The sequence below is a fragment of the Alligator sinensis genome, unplaced genomic scaffold (genome assembly GCF_000455745.1).
Source record: "Alligator sinensis unplaced genomic scaffold, ASM45574v1 scaffold138_1, whole genome shotgun sequence".
NCBI classification, from domain to species: Eukaryota; Metazoa; Chordata; order Crocodylia; family Alligatoridae; genus Alligator; species Alligator sinensis.
The window spans coordinates 3,699,573-3,722,611 of NW_005841862.1; the positions used below are offsets into that span (position 1 = coordinate 3,699,573).

General features: G+C 46.5%; 1 protein-coding gene across 1 annotated transcript in view; it reads right to left on the reverse strand.

The window, feature by feature from the left end:
- Nucleotides 1–23,039, reverse strand: part of STUM (stum, mechanosensory transduction mediator homolog) — a gene marked incomplete at its 5' end in the record, with an annotated part of 97,552 nt that overhangs the window by 15,023 nt on the left and 59,490 nt on the right. Inside the window, one exon of the mRNA XM_025216402.1 lies at nucleotides 1,844–2,023. Within this exon, the coding sequence (XP_025072187.1) occupies nucleotides 1,844–2,023 (180 nt within the window). The remainder of the gene's footprint in view (nucleotides 1–1,843; nucleotides 2,024–23,039) is intronic.

The following is a 23,039-nucleotide window of genomic DNA, read 5'->3' on the forward strand; positions in this document are numbered from 1 at the left end:
GGGGCCACTTTTCCCCCACCCCAAGCAGCAGTTTCTGCCTGGCAGCTACCAATGCTGCTGCTGCTGAGCCTGGGCAAGTCTGGAGCAGGCACTGGGTGGGTCAGGTTGGGGCTGTTTGCATGGGTCTCTGCTGATACCCCAGGGCTGGGGCCAGCAGTAGCAGCAGCTGGAAAAAGCTGCTGCCTCCTGGGCTGCCTAGAAAGGCAGTTCAGCTGCAGAGTAGCCCCAGCCCAGGTGTGTATCCAGGGGGCGGCAGGAAGTGGCACGGGCGGGTGGTGCGGAGCAGGCTGTGTTGGGGATGTGCACGCGGGTTCTGGCTGAACTGCTCCTGCCAGGGTGAGTCCAGAGCAGGCGTGGGACAGAGCTAGGGCTGCGTGCTGTTGGCGGTAGCGGGGAGGTGCCACAGGGCACGCGGGCTCTGGGTTGTTGGGCTGGGGCAGCTGCTGACTGGCTCAGGGGGGTGTGCATGGGGGGCTCCCATGCACACCCCACCATACCCTCAAACCCTCCCTCACAAAGCCCACAACCACACCCTCCACTACACACAATCACACAGCCCACAAATGCTGCACTCACCCCACATTGTCCCCCACAGCCCTCCCCATTTGCACCCCCCACACACACTACCATGTGCATTTGGGGGGAGCCCTGCTTACTGCTATGCACACACACCCCACCACACACACCCCCACACCCCCCATGCACACCCCCACACACCCCAGCCACCCTCCCCCTCCATGCACCCCACAGCCTCCCACAACCCCCAGACCCACCCACACATCCCCACAACCACCCCCAAAAAAACTCCTATCCACCCACACACACCCTCCCTCACACCCCACATCCACACACACACACCCACAGGCCCCCACAAACCCTATACCCACCCACCTACCCACCCCTCCACATCCCCACAATATACAAGAGTAACACTTCATTTTGAGCTATTATGCAATCGTCTCTATATACACAACATAAACACACACAAATCAGGACAAAAATATTTTTAAAAAATTAATATATGTTATTATGGATGTTTGATTTTTAGTAGATAATTTGGTTTTTTTCCAGTTCCAAGATGGCAAACCCCTTTCCCAAAAGCAGTACTATTGGGGGTAAAGGGAGGGACTTCTGGTGGCAAAAATCAGGGATTAAGGGGCGGGACTTCCATCAAGGGGTGGGGCTACCCTTGCGGCCCTCCACAGCTCACCAAAACTCATTAAGCAGCCCTCCAACCAAAATAATTGCCTCTGCTCAAACCCAAACTGCTGCAACATCAGGCAAGGAGCCATTGGAAAGCAATAGCAGGATTGAGCAGTGTGAGGTCACTGCTTAGTACTACCACTTCCCTAGTGGCCTCATTAATTAAAAAAAAAGCATATGAAATTTCTAGTCGTTGTGGCTGCGTAGAAAACTTTCCAGGTGTGAATTAGTATCCTATGGTCTTACTTAGCCTTCACAGAGAGTAAAATGACAGCTCCAAACCATTCCCGGTGATCACAGCACAGCTGGTTCTGAAGCATAATAACAATGTACTGGTTAACTTTGCACAGTTTGGGGCTGACAGCTTTAGCAGCAACATGCAGCTGTTTCTGGGGCTGTGAACAGCTTGATGTTCTGGGAGGGGACTGAGGAGAGGTAGAACTAATCTTTCTGTGGTACGGCTGAGATACCTCTTCTGTATCATTTCACTTTGTTATTCAATGAAAGCTACCTGGTGGAGTTCCCACTTTCCTTGTTTCAAGTGCTGAGTTCTGGTAGTTGCAGGGGCCACATCTGAGTTCAAACAATATAGCCAGAAATGAATGAGGTGGGGAAGGGGGAAGTATCATACACTACTTACTAGCAAGAATGACCATGTCCATCCCCCAAAATATACTCATGATCCAGCCAACCATCACGATAGCCGTCAGGATCTGAATGAGAGCTGCAGCAATGTTCAACCAGAAGACACAGCACATGTGTCTGTCAGGGAGGTCAGTCCGGGCTCCGCACAGCACTGTGAAGGCAGACACAAATGTTCCTGTGGGAAAAACAGTAAAAACCCAATGAAGGCAATGGTGCTGAAACAGCAGAGCTGGGATGTTAGTCTTCTCTGACAAAGGGAAGCTACATCCAAAGTCCCTCACTTTTAAACTCCTATTCCATAGCCGCCTTCTGTTTGTGGCTGCAGTTACAGAAATGCTAAAAACATGCAACTTTTGGCAAAATGTACCCTGGTGCCCAAAGATCTCAGGAGAGGCTGATTCCTTCAGAGAAACAAAGGCCGGGGTAAGCTAAGGTCACACCTGGAGAACAGCTAACTCTAGGAAGCTAAAGCCCAGCTGGAATAGCCCAGGTTTCATGGCTGTTTGGCATTCTCTGGGCTTGGAGGATTCAAAACACAGGGCTCTCTGGTATGGCAGGAAGCTAGCTGCCAGCATTGTCTTTGACTGACTAGCTGACCTTTGGCAAGGCAGCCTGGCTTCCCTTCATAGTGCTCTGGCTTTGCTTCCCCAATATCAGCTTTCAGGAAATGATCTGGTGCCTTAACTGTACTCAGAATAACCCTAGGCTATCCTGCATTTAATGTCCAGACAATATGGTGGTGACTGCTACAGAAGTGCATGCATTACAAATTCAGTAATAAAAAAAAATCAGGAACCAAGTTATATTGAATTTAAATTCCAGCCTTGCTTTGTTATTGCTTTACAATAAGCAAAGCTGACACAGGCCACTCATTTTAGCAGGCTGAATCGCCGCCTCCTTCTGGCCCTAAGAGAACCCCCAGCACACACAGACATGCTCTCAGTGACTCCTGCAAAACTAAACCATTAACTGCACAGCATCACCAAGATGGAAAGTTTCTGCTTTCAGGATGGAACTTGTTGCCAAAGATAATGTCTCCCATCCCTATGAAATTCTGCAAAAGTCCAATGGCATTCTCTGTGCTCTGCATTGACCTCTCAGCTAGAGCTACCAGCAGAGTTTCTTCTTCTTCTTTACATTCCCAATACCTGAGACAGACGACTGTAATAGCAGGATGGGACCCTGGTTCAACTACTGCTTCTAAATCCAATTCCAAGAAAATAATCACTGTGATCCACATACTCTCTGGTAAATACCACTGTGTCACTGGTTCATGCTTGGGTAAATACTGTATTTCTCAGAGAGCTAAGGATTCTGAGTCTAGTGTTTACAGCTGTGAGGGCTTAATCCAGCTCCCACTGAAGTCAAGGTGGGGGTTTGCCATGGGAACAGGACCAAATCTTGAAAGGTCCAGTGCAGTACTTCTCAAAACTTGGGGGGGGGGGCACATACCCCTTCTTAACTGTATTATAGGGTATGCACCCTTGTAGTTCCATGTCATGGATACCAGTGACACTTTCTGCTACCATAACCACACTACGATCTTGCCAGTGACCAAAAAGATACTGTGTAGTTCCTATTTTTTCCTTTTCCTCCATCTGTATTTCCTCTTTCCCCATCTTCTGCTTTCCCTTTCCTTCTTCATCGTGAGTACCTGCTGGAACTTTGCTGCATATCTATATGCATACCCTATTTTGAGAATTACTAGTCCCGTACTTTAAGTAGAGGCCCAAGAGTCAACATATCTAAGATCTTTTCTCAACTCCATCACAGACTTGTGTGAATTTGGACTTATGTCTTAAGGCCAAATCCTGTACTGATATAAAACAGTAAGAGCGTATGTACTGTCTCTTTAAGAAAGGTTATGAATCAGCCATGGCCCAGTCTCAGTTCAGTTGGGGTCAAAGGGATTTTGGCAGATGTAGTCCTCAGAGGACCCTTGATAATTCAGAATATTGCAAGGCCCCGTAGGAAAGAGTGTGAGAGCATAAGGAAAGAGAAAAGGTCTGGAATGAAATTCTCCATTAACAGAGCTGCATAGGAAGGGGCTGTGAGCAAACTTAAGGAGACAGAGTTGCACCAAGTGCAGAAGGAGACTGCATGTAAAGGAGTTGAGCATCAGAAGGAAACAGAGTGCCAGCTTTGTGTTGTGGGGCCCACGGCTGGAGCTTTCAGAGAGGATGGGAAGCCCCTGTCACTTGCCAGAATCACAAGGACAAACTACACTGCTTAGTCCAGGGAAGGTGAAGGAAGCAGATGGCTTGGGAGGATAATTGGTTATTTCAGCCATGTTTTAATGGGGAGTGAAAGGTGTGGGCGGACCAGAGAGAAAGTAGCACGAACATCCTTAGTCTGTCGAGGTCAAGCAATGCCTGCTATCGAAAAACCTGGAACTGTTAGGAGTCAAGTGAGAGCCAGGCAGGGCTGCAGGAGTATCCCTGCATCAAGTGAGCTGAAGGACTTTTGTGTCCTGGAAAAGCCAATGGATCATTTGTGGTCTTCCAGCTTCTCTATTTACCCTTTAAGATGACCTTCTGGCTGAGTGAAAGGGCCACCTTGTACTCCAGGAAAACTGGAACCCTGTGTTACTGTGCCACAACAAGGAGACAGCAAACCAGAGGGGAAACTACAAGATCGACACATCCAGTGCCAGAAATGTAAGGATTTGTTACTACGTCCTCTTATGATGACACTGGGTCCAACAACGTTGTAGCAGGTGCGACTCAGGGCATGAAGTGCCATGTTCTGCTCTTAGTGCCTCAGCTTCTGCACGGGTGAGAACAAATATAGAGTGCAGGTGATCAATGGGATTATTCTTTCCAATCTTTAACTTCTTCACCAACTTAAATCCTTTGGCAGCCTGGGACAGAGTTATGTGGAGCTGTTAGTTTACACAGTGCTTAATTTATATCTGTGGAGACAGGAGGCTGCTCCCAAAGAAAAGCTTCCATCTCTCTAAATAAATCCCTCATATAAGTATTAATAGGCAAATACATTAATATTTCATAGCACTCTCAAATCTTCGCAGAGAGTTAGTAGGAGACAGTATTATTAGTTGCACAAGGTTTGATCAGGAGGGTTTGGGCCATTTCCCTGCTTAAATTGCCAGCTGTTTTCTGCTGTGAGAAATCTCTGAGATGCCTTTAACTAACCAGGCCATGCCTACTTCTTGCCTAACACCTTTGCAAGTGACTTAGCAGGCATTTTTCTAATCACCAGAAAGACACAAAGAGGGGAAAATAGTATGTTACTATTAAAAAATGTGGCTCCACAAAGAGTGTGCACAAGAAATGAGGTGCTAATGAGAGATTGCACCTCCACACAAGGCTTCCCAGGACTGAGCAGCACAGCTAACTGCTCAGCTGCTCTAACAAAGAATAAGAGACTAAATCAGCAGTCAGTGCAGAGTGATTCTGAGTTACTTTCCTAGCACTTGGTTCAGGTTGGGCAAAATTTAAAAAACTTGCAAGCACTTGTTCAAATTGCTTAATACACAACAGGTGCAGGGTTACATGGCACAGGCTGCTTTCTTGTACCATTTCTCTCCCTGTTAGTATAAAGTGGGTAATCCCTAAAGCATATTTTTTCACTGTTTTGTCTAATGCTAAATTTTTTAAAGAATGAGATCTTTTCAGTTTCCTATTGGAAGCTCTTCCACAGTTTGATAGTAGAAAGATTTTTTTTCTCCTGGATTTGCCATGTTGGATGAACATACCTAGTTCATTAAGTCTAGTATCCTGCTTCCATCAGTAGTCAGTACCTGATCATTGAGAGGTTGACTAGCCATCTGCTGAGCTAAATCATTGTGCAATACTGTAAAAGGGCAGAAGAAAATAATTTCCTGATACATATAACATGAGTTGCTGTCCTGGCTACTCAGTTATCCCTCTAAATATGGGTATCAACACATGTGACTGTCACGAAACTCTCAGCAATGCTTTCTTGAATCCTAATGTTGTGTATTACGCTTTACATCAGACATATATTACACTTTACATCTTTGGGTGTATTTACATGTGTAATTAGCATGTAACAATAAACACTGGTGCAGTTTGCACCGGAATGTATTGCACCTGCGACTGTAGCACTTGAGCTGGGTTAGAGAATCCCTCGCTGGCAAGGGGCCAGCCTGTCTGCCTGGGGCGCTCCACCCCAGCTCAGTGTGCTGCAGAGGGGATGGCTGGGACACAAGGGTGCTATATAGTGTGGGGCTAGCCAGCCCTCCTGCCCCAGCCAGCCCTGTCACTGTCTACATGTGTGTTTCGCCAAACGTAACTACTCTGCTGTAGCATAGTACTTGTCCCAGACTACTATCCTACAGGGGAGTTGATTAGTTTACTGCAGCTTAATTGCACCGCACATGTAGACAATGATGCTTTACTGTGGAGCTAACTAGTCTACTCCTCAGTAAATCACATGTGTAGATGTGGCCTTTAGATGCCACTATCAGCAAAATAGAGAATAATGCATAGTCCAGAAGACTATTCTACCCTTCAGGAATGGAGACTGTGGCACACATGACCCCTCCCAAACCTACTCCTTTGAATGAATATTTGGCCATAAAAGTGCTGTATAGTTATCTCTGTTCAATGTCCATGAGAGTTAGCCCCAAGCTGTTAAAGCAGTTAAGCCAAAAGAGGAGTGATTAATCTCCTTGGTTACAAGCTCAAATGCTCTGTTGGACGGCAGGCCCCATCCCTTTTAGCAAATGAGACTCTTCCAATCATTTAGACTGAGGGAAGAAGTCATTCAAATTGCATTTTGCAGGAAACCTTGGCCTACAGAGAGAGGTCCTGTAGTCCAAACCTAGAGTGGCAGGGAGATGGATTAGCAGGTTTCATCCATCTCTAATGTCTCTTGCTTCTGTGAGTCCCAGGGAGAGGGAGAGGAAGCGAAAGAGAACAAGAGGGAGAGCTAAAAAGCTAGAGGAAGATGACAGAGGGAGGCTGCAGCCTATTTTTAATCTCAGAACCTGCTGCAAATGCTAATTCCAACTGCTTTCTAATACTCCACATTCTGCTAAAGCCCCCACTTCTTTTCTTGCTGCTGACTTGAACTGATTTCATACTCCCACCTTTTTTTTCTGCATCTTGAAGTTGGGAGTAGAGAAGCAGTTTAGAGGCATTGTAAAGAAATTGAGTGGGTGGGAGCTGCTGAAGTGGTAGGAAGCAACCCCATGCTGGAACAATGTGAAGAGAGGGAGATGGTACTCTTCTCCCACATGAGAAATCCCCTCAAGGGTTTATCCTCCTACTGTTCAGCCTCCAATATACCCGGTATTACATGCAGAGCAGCAGATGTCTGAAGCTGAGTTCCATCTCTTTAGTTAACTGTTTCAGTGCTTCTTCATGCATGTCAAGACATAGGGTATGTTTCTACTGCTTCTGTGGTATGATCAGAAGCACTGGTGTTGAGTATGCCATCCATGCTCACTTGCTTCTGCTCCACACGCTCTTCGGCAAAAATGAGGCAGTGCAGCAGCCTAAGAGAACCCTAAAATAAGTATGCCCAAGAGGGCCAAAGCGGAGTTCGGGGCAGGTTGCTCAGGGCACTCCAAGGTGGCTATGGAGTCAGTGCAGACTGCAGTGCCACTCTTTGGGTCAAGATAGAAAAAAAATCTTGCTGACAGCCCAGAGTAACCAAAGCCCCATCCCATTTTCCTTGTGAAAGCCTAGTACACATTTGGCAGTCTCTCTGGAGACAGCGCTTCGGCCAGGGACAGAAGTTACACATAAACCTGTTTAAGTAATCAGAAACTGGTTTAAACCTGCAAAAGAACAGAAGCTCAGTGCACATAAACCAGTTTCAAAATGTCTGAAACTGGTTTAAGGTAAACCTGGCTGAATGTAGTATCAGACTTAACTGATTTGGGCCAAACTGGTTTATGCAATTTCTGTACCAGACCCCTTTTTGGTTTAAGTTAAACCAGAGTCCTCCAGCATCCCAGCATGCTCTGCAGCCCTGGGCTGGACTGTGCTGTCTGCTCCAGGAAGCAGGGCTGGCCCCACCCGCTCTGCTCTCTAGTCTGAGCAGGGGCAGGGACATGGCCAGATGCCGGTCAGCATGGCCCCCTTGAGGTGAAGGGGACAGGGAGGGGGTTTATTTCCCCCTCTCTCCCCTCTGCCCTCAGGGGACCCCAGCTGGTGTCTGCCTGGCTGGGGTGTAGCAGCCCCTATCAGGCATTTTCCCCCCACCTCACCTGGAGCGGGGGGGGCATGGCCAGCCACCTCCGGCACATGGGGACAGAGGAGGGTTTAATTTCCGCTCCTCTTTGTCCCACCCACACGGAGCTAGCCTGTGGCAGAGCCAGCTGAGCATGCAGCTGGGGGAGCAGCTCCTGCCCAGTGCCCCCTTTTACCCACAGCGGTGTGCATGGCACAGGCTCACCTCCTCAGGCCCGAGCCCTATTACCTGCAACTGCTGGGCACTGAGCTGGGCATGCCCTGCTCACTGTTCCCCTACCCGGTGGCAGGGGTACAGCACAGCCCTGTGGAACAGGCGCTACCCCTGCAACTTCCCCAATGGTAGTGCTGTTGCCATCACCATCAGGGTTGCCCACTCTGGCCATACTGGTAGGCGCCACCCGTGCCGGGCGAGCAGACAGCGGTGGAAGTGAAGCCGTACGGGTAGCAGCCCATGCCTGGTACACAGGGCTGTACTACGCATTTGGCTTCACCTCCACTGTCCCACCGCCACCTGGGGCATGGCCAGATGCTGTCCCCACCCAGGACCGCAGCTGGGGCTTGCCAGCTCTGGCCGCTGCCTCCACTGTTTACCCGCAGCAAGACAAACCCCGGCTGTGGTCCCCGGGGTTGGGGGGGGAGAAGAGGGGATGGAGGGAAGAATTAACCCCCTCCCTGTCCCCTTTACCTTAATGGGGCTATACCAGAATGGCATCCGGCCATGCCCCCACCCCTGCTGCTGAAGTGGCCAGGGGGGAGTAACCCTGATGGGGGCAGCAGCCCCTGTCATGGTGTCCCAGGAGCACAAGCCTCTTCCTCGTAGGGCTGTGCTGCGGCCAGGCAGAGCTGCCACAAATTGCATGGGGTGAGCAGCGGCACCAGGGCTCAGAGAGGTGACCATAGCCCCCCAAGCTCCTCCTAGTGCACTGCCACCATTTGCCTCACAGTCTGTGGCAGCTCTGCCCACCCTGCTCCTGCCCACAGTGCAGCCCCCCCACCAGGAAGAGACTTGCACTCCAGGACACCATGATGGGGCAGCAGTGGCAGGGGTGGGGTGTGGCCAGAGGCCAGCCAGCATGGCCTTCTTAGGTGAAGGAGTAGGGAGGGCATTTATTTCCTCCTTCCTTCCAGTGTCTGTTGAAGGGGGCTGGGAGGAGGCTTATTCTGCCTCTCGCCCCATACAGGGAGCGATTGGCAGAGGCAGCAGTCGGGGTTGGCAGTCCCTGGCTATGGCCCCCTGGGGACAGAGTGGGGAATAAACCCCCTCCCTGCCCCCTTTGCCTCAGGGGGCCATGCTGGCTGGTGTCTGGCCATGCTCCTGCCCCTGCAGCAGTGAGGGGGGAGTGCCAGGCAGACGCCGGCTCAGGTCTGTGCCGATGGGACAGGGAGGGGAGAATTAAACCTCCTCCCTGGCCAGTTTACTTGAGGCTACTGCTGGGGTTGGCCATGGCCTTCCCCTCCCACCCCCCAGCACAGCTTCTCTGCAGCCAAAGGCTGCTCTAGTGCCCCCCAGCATCTGGCCTGAGCCACTGCAGGCATGTACCTGCATTTCCTGATTCAAAAGGGAATGTCTAATCACTTACAGATTGGTTCAACCTACACAGGATAGACTAACCTGCAAAGATTGAATCAATTCAGGCTCCAGCTTTTTGAATGTCTGTCCCTAGCCTTTCTGTGTTAAACATGTGAACTCCTGCAGTGGAGCATGGGGTAGAACTACCAGAGACCAGTGGGAGGAGGAATTTAGTAGAGTGACTGGATGGACAGGTAAATCCTCCATGGCTTTGAAGATGGGAGCCTGAAAATCTGATCATCAATAACTCCCTGTTCAATTTGTGCTTTGTGTCCCTATACGGTAGCTGGTCAGGTATGCCACCTGTTCATGAATAAATCCTTCAGTTCAAGGGAAAGTAGCTTATGATTTTTAGCATTATAAATCTCAGTTGTGGCTCCCAGCAGCAATCCCTGATGGTAATTGTTACATTTGCACACACTGTATTTGTGCATATATACATATATCAGGTGGACATACGCATCTTGGGTATCTCTCTCTCTCTCTCTCTCAGACATGAACACACACACACTGTGTATGTTCAGCCTGCCTGATTTGTACAGGCTTACTAGACGTTTTCGTATAAATTGGTGCTGGTGCAATTGCCCATGATAAACATAGATTATCTGGATGTAGTTATACATGTTCTTTATCCATCCTGAGGGCTTTTTTGTAGAGGCTGGAGGGCATGTGGAGAGAGTAATTACAGTAGTATGGCAAAAAAGATCAGTTAACTGGGGAAACCCAAGGCAGAAAAGAGAGTGAGATGAGAAGATAGAAATGGGTAATGTTGTGGTTTTTTTAATATCAGAGTTAGAAAGGCCTTTTAAAACACCAAGGAGAGGCATTCATATTGCTGCTGCTCTTCAGAATGAGCGGTTCCTTTAAAGAACCCCTTTTTCTTTATCAATGGAAAAAAGTGAAGTTTAACACTAAGAACAAAGAGATGCAATAGGAAAGAGAGGGACAAATCGCTCCTGGGGAACAAGAGCAAGTTAACCACTTCAGCACTTAACCACTCCAGTGGAGTCTCAGTATGTATAATTAGTGACATGAGATAAGGTAGACTGTTTTTTGCCACACATGACTGAGCTGATGGTTGGCTGGTTTGGAGGGTGGAAAGAGGAGATGGGGTATTATTTTAATCCCTGTGAATGTTGCATCAGCTTTCCCTTTACTTGTTAATGAAGCTAATGCTCTCTGCATCTGTGGCTTTGGTATGTTTCAAAAGGAATATCTGATATCTTCCTCTCCACTTTCCTAACCTCTTTTTTTAGCATTTCTATAGAAATGCCAACTCTCTTTGCTGTCTATCTCACAAATCTTGTAAAAACTGGAATAGCAGAAGCCACATAGTCACATACCTCAGGATAAAATTTGGATTAAGAAGAGATCAGGGGATGGATGGAAGTTTCTGTTTCATTGGGCATCAGCATAAATCTTACCTGATTAAAACTTGTCTCTATATTAAAAAAGCATCCTTTCTCAATATTATTCTTCAAGATGTAGCTCTACCAAATAGTTTGTAAGTGAATGATTCTCAATACACAGGTTTAGTTTTACAAGCCCCTCCAGTGAAACATTTATGCCACCCCACGTATTTGCTGAGTGCTGTACTACATTCACTAATTAACCCTGCCAAACACCCTTGTAAAGTGGAGAAACATGTTCTTATAGGGAAGAAGCCAGAGAAGTTAAGTAACTTAACCAAGACAAAATGGAGATGCTGTTCACCAGCTAAAAAGTGGGAGTTCCTGGATTTGGATGATACCAATGACTGCAGAGAGCTGGTACAAGTATACCATATTTAATATTAAAAGGCCTGTTCTTATTTTCTTTGCTGTTCTTAAGCAATAAAAGACTGCAAGAACTCAATAAAATGCAAATTTAAACCCTTTTCTATAATCAGTGCAGCTTTACTGAATCTGAGTAGCAGATTTTCATTTTATACTGGTTTTGAAAAAGTGTCCTCTCACTAGCCACAGATTCACTTTAAAATGTTAAACTGAAAAAATGTCTTGCAAAAATAGACCTGGGTGTATAATCTCCATTTAAGAGACAAGGTTCATTGTGTATTTCTCAGTGCTTGGTATTTGAGATTTTTTTTGCTAGAACAGTTTGCATTTGGGCGTGTAGGGAAGGGAAGGGAGGAGGAGGAGGAGGAAATCACTTCATATCACAATCTGGGCATAATGCTGATGATGTGATACCATTTAGCCTCCAGACCAAATATTCAGGCTAACTTTACCCACTACCCACATAATTAAGAACAGTGCACATCACATGCAATATTATCTTCCTGCTTCAACATGGCTCACACTATGCAGTTTTGAGCTGTCCCTGGTGACATCTGAATCTGAAACTATAAACCCTAGTGAGAAGCCTAATAAAGCTGAGCAAATAGCTGCGCTGGGGAACTGCCTGCGAATACCTGAATTTTAAGGCAAACTGACTTGACCATGATTGGCATACTTAAGTATTTCCTTGCTCAATTCAACTGAGTAAAGGGTTAATACTTACCGACTGAATCACATACGTGACCCCTTCCACTGTCCCTTTCTCTTCTATATATTAGCTTTTCTTTCTGCCTGTCTTTTCATGACATCTGACTAAATAAGTTGTTGCCTATGAAAGACCATGCCTCCCTGAACCAGTTAGGCTTCAAGATGCCACCCTGTCCTACCTTTTGCCCAACTTCAGACTAACATGGCTAACCACCTCTGTATTGGACTAGTAGCCAAAATGTGAATTTTAGATCGGTTTGTGTGAAAGACTTGCAATTGACACTGTTTGTTACTTACATTGGACATAAGCATGGGTGGATCCAGAAGCGGTGCAGTTGCATCCCCCTTTGATTCCTGCTCCACCCAAAGTTTAACCCCAACTGCTTGGACAGGGCAGTGACATTTCCATTCAGGTGCTGAAAGAGTAAATTAACTTCATGGCTCATTATCATCTCTCCGATTCCTGCTAAGGTCCACTTCACAGGTGTTAAGCACCCTCTCTCCTTTTTAGTGGTCTTGATGTTCCACTATTCAAACTACCCTTTTTTCTGAAACTCTGTTGTCTGCTCTGTTAGCCCTTCCTGGTAATGTCTTTCTTCTATTTCCCAGCTCTGTAGACTGTCCTTAGCTGTAGCAAAAAACCTTAATTCGGGTGTAGAAATGACTGACAGTGAAGTATTACAAGCACTGTCAAGGCACTCAAGAAGGTTAGATTTTGTTTTATGAATCTGAACAAGAGACTAAACATAGACATTGGATTTTTGACACATTATAACCTGCCTGGCAACTGACTCCCCAGCCCAGCCCCTGACTTCTTTACTTTTCATTCCATCCAGGAAGAGCACACACCAACTGCTGAAGCTTCCTTAGCCTGACGAAGGGTTTTTGAACCCAAAAGCTTGCTTAATAACTTTTCTCCAACTATTTGGGTTGGTCTAATAAAAGATATCAAATTCACCCAAGGAACCTTGTCTGAACAAGAGAAATGCATTTAACTATAATGACTGTAGAACTCATGACACGATATGTTTGGACTTTTTACTCTTTTGCCTAGTTTGTTGGGGACAGGGGGTTAACTTTACATATAATCAAGGAAATTGGTGTATATTCCCATAATTATTTGTTTTTTTGCTTTGCTCTTAAACTGAATAATATAGTGCTAGCCCTCTAGCATATTAGTAAAGTATCTAGCTTCTCTTTACTGGAGAAAACTGTGTTGTAAGTGATGATGTGCCATGGCATCTGTACCCTCCTTTTCAAAATCCTAGATCTGTGCATGGTTATATAGTACCTTCTCTCATCCTTGACTGAATGACTCATGTTATGAACCAACAAGATGTACACTCCTAAAATCACGGTAGAAATTAGATTAGTAGCCTTTTAAAAAGTCATCTTAAGCTAAGAGAAACTGCCTAATTTGTATATCTGCAGCATTTCTCTAGATTTAATGTAAGAAATACTTTTTGAAAAAATGCCAATTTTGAAGTTAATCTAGGTACAAATGCATGTGATGCCTGATTCTGCTTCTTATGCTCACTTTGGGTGCGTCTACATATGCAACTAGTGTGCATGAATAAACAGAGCTTATTGCTCCGGAGTTTTTTCCTCTTGGGTGCGCCATTGGAATGTGTGCCTGGGAGCAATTAACTTTGGAGCAATAGGCTCCAGAGTTTATTTATGTGCAGCACACTGAGCTGGGTTGGAGCAGACCTGGCTGGCAGGGGCCTGGGGGATCAGCCTGCCAGCCTGGGGCTGCTCTGACCCAACTCAGTGTGCTGCAGAGGGGCTGGCTGGGGTATGAGGGTGCTCCAGCACAGGGCTAGGCAGCAGGCAGCCCCCACGCTGAAGTACCCTCATGCCCCCGCCAGCCAGTCAGCATTTACATGTGCAGTACTGCGCACAAAAATACTCCACAGCAGGGTAGCATTTGTATTTACAAGTACTACCCTGATGCAGAGTTTATTAGTTTTGTGTGCCCTAATAAGGGTGTATGTGTAGATGCTGAGACTGCTCAGTAAACATCTCATGTAGATATGCCCTTTGAGTAGTATCTTACTTCATTAGTAGTCTCACCATGCTTTACTCCAAAGGTGTATTTCCAGAGAAAGCAATGGGATGACTCATGGATTAAGGTTCTCCTTGTGTGAGTCAGGATGGCAAAACCAGGCCTTTATTTGTCTCAAGGCAATTTACAAATGAGGGGTTCTAGTGTACCAGTGAAAGTTTGTGTTCACTCAGTGAAACGCATGCTTTGACTACTGATAACAGCTTGTTTGTGAAGAAGTCACAAGAGCTCTCTGCTTTGAATGCCTTCTAAGAATATGGAATTGTGACTATATTGGAGAATTCTGTGTAGACGAATTACAGAAAAAGAAGGCTGAATGCATCAAACAGCATATCTGGCAGTTGTGCCTAGTGACTGTGGCACTTGAACTCATCAAGGCCTATCACAGATCTCTAAATGATCCTCACAGACATTCGCTGCTTGCTCTAAACCCAAAGCCTCAGCTCAGGATTTATTCTGGCAATAAATGCTTGCAGGCCCAAACAGATTACGGGATGGACTTTGACATCTGTAAAGCAGCTATGAAAGCACTTGCAGAGAAGAAACAGGAAGCTTGTGACACTGTCATGGCTTTTCTTTCATGGGGGCTGGGGGGTGGTCAGTAGGATGTAGACAACAAGCAGTAACAGGCAAACAAGGAAAGAAAGGGAACGTATGGGAGTTGGAAAAAAGCCTTTGGGAAGCTGGCTGTGTTTACTTTCACTGTCAGTGGGATTAGGCTATTTTAGATGAGGAAAACAAACTGGGAAAGCATTTTAACCCTTTGAATCTGAAGAGAAGCATATTCACCCTGAGGACACTTTAAAGGGGACGTGGGAGACTTTTTGCTGCTCCTCTCCCAACCTCCCTCCTTCCCTTTTCTCCACTGACTGTCCAAGATGGGCTACAAACAGACGTCACTCATTGCAACAGAAAATATTTTAGAGCAGCACATGCGAGCGTACAGACATCCTTGCCACTTGCCATGCCACAAAGTCCAAAAAAGTTTGCCCAACAATAATCTGTCTAAAAAGAGACATTGCCCAGTAAAGCAGATGAGCTGTGCTGTGAATGTGTCCCAGCAGAGCTGATCTACTGCGTTGGGCAAAACATACACAGTCTGCAGGACGAGCAACATGCTCTCCAAGGGCTTCAGGGCCCAGTCCTGCATGCTCCAGGAATTCCCATGAAGGACCAGGCCCCTCAGTACCTCTGAGCACCTGTCTGTCTTTTCCCCTCCTCCAGAGCTGTGCTCCTGGGTATTTCTTGGGTGCATCCCTATAAATGGAGAAAGCTGGGGTTCCTTGCTTACAGAGATGCACCTCTAGGATTTCCCAGCACCACCTCTCTGTAAGCAGGGAAAGCCAGCCAAGTGCTCCTGGGGCTTGAGGGGCCTGATTTTGTGTGAGAATTCCTGGGGTGCACAAGATCAGACCTCTCAAGCCCCAGCAGCACCTGCCTGGGATGGCTGAAGAGTGTAGGCAGCTCTGGGTTGCCTGCACTCTCCCGCTATAAAGCAAATAGATGTCTGCTGCAATAAAGTGGCACAAATTATTACAGTCTTTTGTTGCAGCCATAAATTTGGACATGTGTAGCATGACAAAGAGTATGGCTGGCTTTTTGCTTTTGCTTTGTGCCACCATAAACATTGTTATGATGGCATAAAATAACATCTGTTTCCAGTCATGCAGCCACCCCTCCAGTATACTGCTCACTGTCTTTCCATTGGCAGTTATGTTCTGGCACTCATGGCCTTCCTATACAATGTAACCTGCAGGTTATTAGCCTAAGCGAGGCACTGGGAGTAGAGTTGGACAAAAACACCCACAAAAACTGGATTCCCTCTCCCTGCCCTTCAAAAGCCCCAGATGAATCCTAGACCTTTGGAGAGATATTTCTTTACTTTCCCCAGAACAGCCTAGTGTTTAGGGTTCTCTTCTGGAACAGGGGAGGCTGAACTTCAAGTCCCTGTCTGAATCAGGCAGAGCAAGGACCTTGAACCTGATTCTTCTCCTCATCACTGCTCATCAGTGATTATTGCATAGTAGGAGAAGGGAAACTCTCTCTTTTGTTCTGGGCAGGAATTCCATCCTTGTAGAAACTGGTATGTACATTCCCATAGAAAGTTTCTGCTGAAAAACTCTTTCTTTAGAAAACTTGCTGTCAGATCTGGTTGGAACCTCATAGGGGAGTCTGGGAGAACCAGGGTGTAAGCCAGATGATAAGGACATTGGTGGGGATGGAGAGGATATATGTAGGGACCTGGAGTAAAACCTGTTGGGCTGCCTCTTGCATTCAAAGTTAAAGGTTGTTTTTTTTAACTCCTATAGGGAGTATAGGGAAATCCCAACCTGACTGCCGTACTTGCAGGGCAGAGCGGAGGAATCGGGAACAGTAGAATCAAAGCTACCCCATGGGGTCATGGACAGTGTGGGCTCTTGACATGTGGAGCAGTTTGTGTTTGCTTGGAGGAGAGAGGATGAAGACTGAGCTGAGAGCTCTAGTGCTCTCAGGCCCTCCCTGCCATTTCTTTTTGCGGACACTTATCTTGATACCTTTAAGTATGAAGATGTTCCTGTAGCCTTATGCTGCTCCTGCTGCACCTATAGCCTTAAATTGGTTGGGAGAGAATACAGAGCCTGGATACACATCCTCTCCTTTGTCCTCCTCTCCCCCAACCTGCATATAATATGGAAACACTTAATGGGAGAGAGCAGAACCCAGACAGAGGGGTACTACTACAGGTAATCACAAAATAAAGGCAGATGGTGGCACAATCAAAAAGTGTGCGTTAGTGGGGAGTGAAAATGTATGTGTAAGAATAGTGTTAATCAGTTGGTTCTGGGAGGTAAAACTGAATGTCTTGTGTTGTGAGAGAAGGGGCACAGAATTGATCTGTGCTGGGCAGTAGGTCTGTATTGTGGAATTTAGATCTGCCTTAGTAATGTTAATTCACATAAATTGGAGCATGTGGTTGGGCAGTGCCTAAAGGTATGCAGTAATGATGTATGTTTTTGGCATGCTCAGGATGCGAGTAGTAAACCCATAACTTGATCAGACTGGGCATGTCTACACGCTCATTAATGCACCTTAGTTACTGTGCATTTAGTTTAGTCCTTGCTTAATGTGCTAACTGTGCAGTAACTAAAGTTACTGCCAGTACAGTTATTTTGTGACACTTACTGCACATTTGCCTAATAACGCTGCGTAGTAGGCTATTAACATGGTTTTGAACTGCAAAGCTACTGCACAGTGTTATTAGGCTAATGTGCAGTAAGCAACTTGTGTAGGTGCACCCACTATGTGACAAGAAGGGGGAAAATGTGTGAAGACTGGGTTTGCTTTGGTTTGGGGTAGGATGGGATGCATCTTTGTGTGTGGGTATGTACATGCCTTAAACCTGATGGCCAGCATCTCTTATACAGCTACTTCTCTGTCTAAACCACAAAGGATGTGAGGCTTTGGCAGATCCTGACTCTTTAGCTCAAGATGTAGAGACCCATAATTTAGCTGTGGGGGTCTCTAATTAGAACCCTTGGCCATGTCCAGATGTGCTGGGGCATGTGCCTTCAGCAGCACAAATAGCAGCAGTACAAATTTGTGCCACTACTTTGTGCCACAGGGTACACCCCTGCATGTACACTTCATTGTGGGACGCTGTATCCTGCTTTGGGCAAACTGCTGTTGCCCACTCCTCCCAACTCCTGGTGTGCTGGAGCACCTGGGGCACAAATAGAGGATTAGATGCTCTTGCCTGGACCACTGCACATGCCTTGCATGTGGGGATGTGCCCCTTGTGTCAGTCAAGATGGTAACTGCCTTCTTTTTAGTTATGGGGAGAGCCAGGAACTATGGGAACAAGGACTATGGTATAAGCTTGTTAACTGTCTAAACAATTCCTCTCTTCTCTCTTGGATTTACACCTTTTAAGTAAACATAATGCTGCCCAGGAGGGAGCCACTTAAAAGTAATGACATGAAATTACACACTAGCAAAACTTAAGCTGATTATCTGGGAAATACTCCTTAGGATGAGAACCATTGGACTTGGGAATTTTTTTTTAAGGGAAGACTACTTGAGATGAGACACTATTAGAGGCCATCAGAATAAACTGTAGAGACAAACTTGAATTGGCTATGAAAAACCAAATGTGGGCATGTCTGCACATTCATTAATGTGCCTTTGCTACTGTGCATTTAGTACCTCTAATATGAGGTACTTCATAAAGGAGCATTAGCCTGTGCTAATGCACAGTAGCAAAGGTGAACAGTTTTTTTCTGACACTTAATGTACAGTAGACTAATTCTACTGTGCATTAGTGCATTAGCAGTTTTTGCTGTGCGCAGTAGAATAAGCTAGTGTGCATTATTGCATCTCATGTAGACATGCCCTGTGTGTCCCTTCCACCTCCAGTGTGCCTCATGTGGGATTTAATTAGGGATCTATACATAGGGAAGTTTGCAGGATAACTATATTGGAGAAGTTCTCTATGCAAAAGAGCACTTTAGCTGACATGGCTTATCCCAGTTTCCTTGAATTCGAAAAAATTAAGCTATATTTTTCTGATAGAAATGTTTATAACTGTATAGCTCGCTAGAAGATTTTTGCCAAAAATTGCTTTTTCATGAAGGGTGTCTCCATAAAACTTTTGCTATGAAGATTTTCAAAAAGGGGGAGAAAAAAGAAATGGTGAGGCTGGGTGGTTTGGATATTGTTTGAGATGTGGCTGCTCTTGGGTCAAGAACCTGCTCTGACTTATTTGGAGTCATCTGGGATGAAAACTACTGAGAAACAGGCAGAACAGGGATTTGAAGCAGAATCTCTTACATCCCAATCCAGCAACACACATACATATTTTTGTGCAAAGGCTTGGGTATTGTTCTAATGTGGAATGAAATGAAATTTTGTTTTGAAACTTCTGTAAAAAAGATTTGTTTTACTGATGTTGCTTTGTGTTAAGTGTAGTTCTGGCCTTTCTTCAGGATAAGTATAATAATCATTTCCTGACTGGACAGCTTAAATCAACTGATGAAGACAAATCAGTTAATACCTTTTACTTCCTCTGCTCTAGTAGTAGGACATTATTTAGTACACTAAGGAATTACACCTGTAAGGAGATATATAGGTCAATACAATACAAAATGCACCACTTAATTACTGACTTAACATAAATGCTGGAGTTATACTGTGACTCAGTCTCTACAATTAGCAGGCTCTCTTGAATAACTGGTATCTTCGACCCAAAATCCTGAAAAATTTTTCCTCAGATCAAATTTTTATTGAATTGCTATTGGCAAGCCTTAACCCTCTAGCTAGTTTTAAAAGACCCACTCATCCCTAATAAAGTGAAAACTGATTAGACTGAATAAGTAGCTTTGACAGATGGGGAGAGAAAGATGGTATGAATGCTCAGAAAATAAGTGGTTTGTTCAGTTCTAATGAATGCACTTCAGAGTTGAACATTTGATTTGTAGATTCATGGGTCAGTCTTAATCACCAAGCATAGCAGGCAAATGAATGTGTTTTGGAGTGGGAAGAGAAAAAAAAAATCAGTGGCAAATGTTGATGGACACCTGCAGCAGTGAGACCAATTACAAACTACCACCGATTTTCAAAGCTAGTCCTAGTAGACAGTGATGCACACAGAATACAGATAGCAAAAATGGGAGTGTAAATGGGTTGAAGGGGAGAGGAACGAGGTTTTTGTGGGAGGGTGGGGAGTGCAAATGCAGCGGAATCTAAATCTTGCAAATGAGCATTTGTCTTATGAATGTTTTGCTAGCCATGCAACCAACTACGTTTATAATAAAATAAAAAAGGTAATGGCGGAAAGCAAAGCAACATGAACAAATTCTAACTGCAGCTTGAACCTCCATCCAATCCTTCTCTATTGACTGTGAACAAAAATACACAGCAGCTTGACAACTTGACAGCTGGAGTGTCAGACTGTACTTTTCAGTCCGTGTCTCAGCTGGGTTTGTCCAAATGTGAATGTCCTTTTAAGAAGCAGGTTTGGTATTGAATCACCCGTTTAATTTCCCGGTTTAAATTAAAAATAAAATCTTTAACTGCCTTTTCCAAAAACACATAATGTACCCAAGACAAATTGGAACAGTTTTGAACAAGTCATTATTGCTCAACTAAAAAGCTCTTGCTCTACAGCTGTTTACATTTCTCTTTGGTTTGTTTCATGCATTCAGCATGACCTGCATTATTATTTATTTCCTTTGTGGTATCAGCCACAAAGTACTAAGTGTGGCCCACGCACACAGAGAAGATGCACTCCTCCCACCTTACACACACACACACACACACACACACACACACTCTCTCTCTCCCCCTATGGGGGGGGGGGGGGGGGGGGGGGATTAGGAAACATGAAAGGAGAGGAATTAGGAATCCTGAAAATTTCCAGGTCCACAGCATGGATTGCAAGCTGCTTTGCCCTGACACTTTTAAGTCTGGGGAAATGTCAAAAACTAAGCAAACAACACAAATTTCAAGTTGTGCTGGGTTTTTGTTTTGTGATGTTTGTTTGTTTGCTTGTATGCGCATAAGGTAAAGTGAATTGCCAAAGCCTCAATTATTCCCCAGCTCCAGCAGGATCATTGGATTCTGTTGTTCTAATGATAGTTTTGTACATTAGAAACAAAAACCGAGGCATAAACAGTCAATTGCAGGACAGCGTGTTTGCCTGCCAAATGTTTCATAATCATTTTATGAGTTACAATTTCTACCCCTCTTCCCTGCCTGAAGTCTCAGTTCAGCAAAGCACCTGAGCACGCGCTTAAATCCTGCTGCCAGCCTGGTTGAAGTTTTCTGTACTTTTCTGACTGAGGCATAAGGCCCTGATTCTGCAATAAACTTCATGCACCTCTGGAGTCTCATTGAGTGCCCACTTTTTTTTTTTTTTTTCCAGTGGAGCCTGCCCGCCTCCCCCAGGGCTGGGGAGCAAGTTGCTGGCAGGCCCTGAGCTGCAGGGGGGCCTGGTCCTAACCTCCGTGGCAGCGGCACCTGGGGGGTGCCACTGTGGCAGAGGAAAGGACCTCTGTCCCCCCACACACCCCTGCAGTTCAGGGCCCACCAGCAGCTCAGCCCCCCACAGCTGTGGGAGAGGTGGGCAGGCTCTACCAGAAAAAACAAAAAGGGCCCCTTGCCACTTTTTTTTCTTTTTCCCCTCGGTGGAGCCTGCCCACATGAGCTACTGCCGGGTCACATAGCCCTTGAGCTGTGGCGGGGAGAAGCCTAGTGCTTCCCTCTGCAGCAGCAGTGCCCCCCAGGGCTGCCCAGGAGGGGTGCTAGCTGGGCAGGTGCTGCCCCAGCTCGCAGGCAGGCAGCACCCAGCCTGATCCAACAGTGCATGGGACGCTGGAAGCCCTGGTGTGCTCGGGGAAGCTTAGGCTTGGTGGGCTTCCAGCACCCTGTGGACTATTCCCAGTGTCTTCTCCAGCCACCTGAGAATGCCCAAAAATGGGCTGGCTTCCCCTGGGGCAGCTGTGTACAGCTGGAAGGTGGCAGGAGGGCGGCTGGGTGTTCTGGTGGCCGGAGAAGGCAACAGGGACAGTGCATGGGGTGTTGGAAGCCCACCAAGCCTGAGCTTCCCAAGTCTACCCAGGCTTCTAGCTCCCCATACGCTGTCCCTGCTGCCTTCTCCAGCTGCCAGACATGATGTATATGTGAACAGTTTTTTAGGGGTTCACTGATACAGATTTTGGGGGCTGATACCGACAGCCAGTTTTTAAGGAGGCATATTGGCTGACAATACCGATCCAATTTCTGATGCAGCTGGTAAGTCTGCTGTGGTGGAAGGGGAGAAGGGAGGGAAGGGGCATTGGTGTGGGGGGGGTGCAGATCAAGGCCCCTGCAGTGAGAGAGGGAGTGGGCCTGGGGCAGGCACTGCCCAGCCAGGGTGGGGCAGGCACGGGACGAAGCCATGGCTCATCTGGGGGTTGTGGGGAGGGGCGGCTCCAGGACCCCAGGAGGGTACGCGGGTGTGTGTGTGTTCTGGATCTGTGCGGGGGGACTGGAGCAGGCTGCAGTTGTGGGCTGGGGTGCTTACCAGCTGTTCAGGGCAGGTGGTGGCGCTGGGAGGGAGGTTATGGGTGGACTGCAACCATCCTGAATTTTGCCGTACCTCCCCCATAGCCCCCCTCCCAGCACCACTGCCACCCACCCCAAAAAATCATGCATATGTACACAGTGACAATATTACACTAGACAAATGACGATTTCTTGTTACTTTTTGTCATATGTACATGGCTCCACCATCATGTGTACAAACACCCCCACCGCCATTTTTCAGTGCAGGGACACTGATACACATGATGCTCTGGGACCTGTAATTAGAGTGGCTCTTGGAGCTGCTTTAATTAAAGCACTCCACCCCCCACTCACAGAGCACGTGTATAAATGCCTGCTGATTTCAGAAGACCTCTTTTTGCAGGATTAGTTCCAATGCTGGGAAATATACTCTAATCACTACACGTGTCTCAACAGTTCTGTTGTTTTCTCTCTTGTGAATGTTATTAGATAGAAGTCTATGCCCAGTACTGAGATCATTTCAGACTACCCTGAATGTTTTAAGTGAAGTAATAACTCCACAAAAAGAAGAGGAGGAGGTTTACTACCAAAAAAATCCAGGAAGTAGAAAACAGGAAGATATACAAAATAGTACTGGCTGTGACAGGTCACTTATGCTAGGGGCAAACATTCAAAAAAGCCTGAGACTGAATTGATTCAATTTTTGCAGGTTAGTCTAACCTGGCTAGGCTGAACTGGTTTGTAACTGCACAGACATCCCCTCTGGACTGAAAAAATGCAAGGACATGCCTGCAGTGGCTCAGGGTATAAGGTAGGGGGCGCTAGAGCATCTCTCCCTTCCCTTCCGTAGTGTTGAGCTGAGCGGGGAA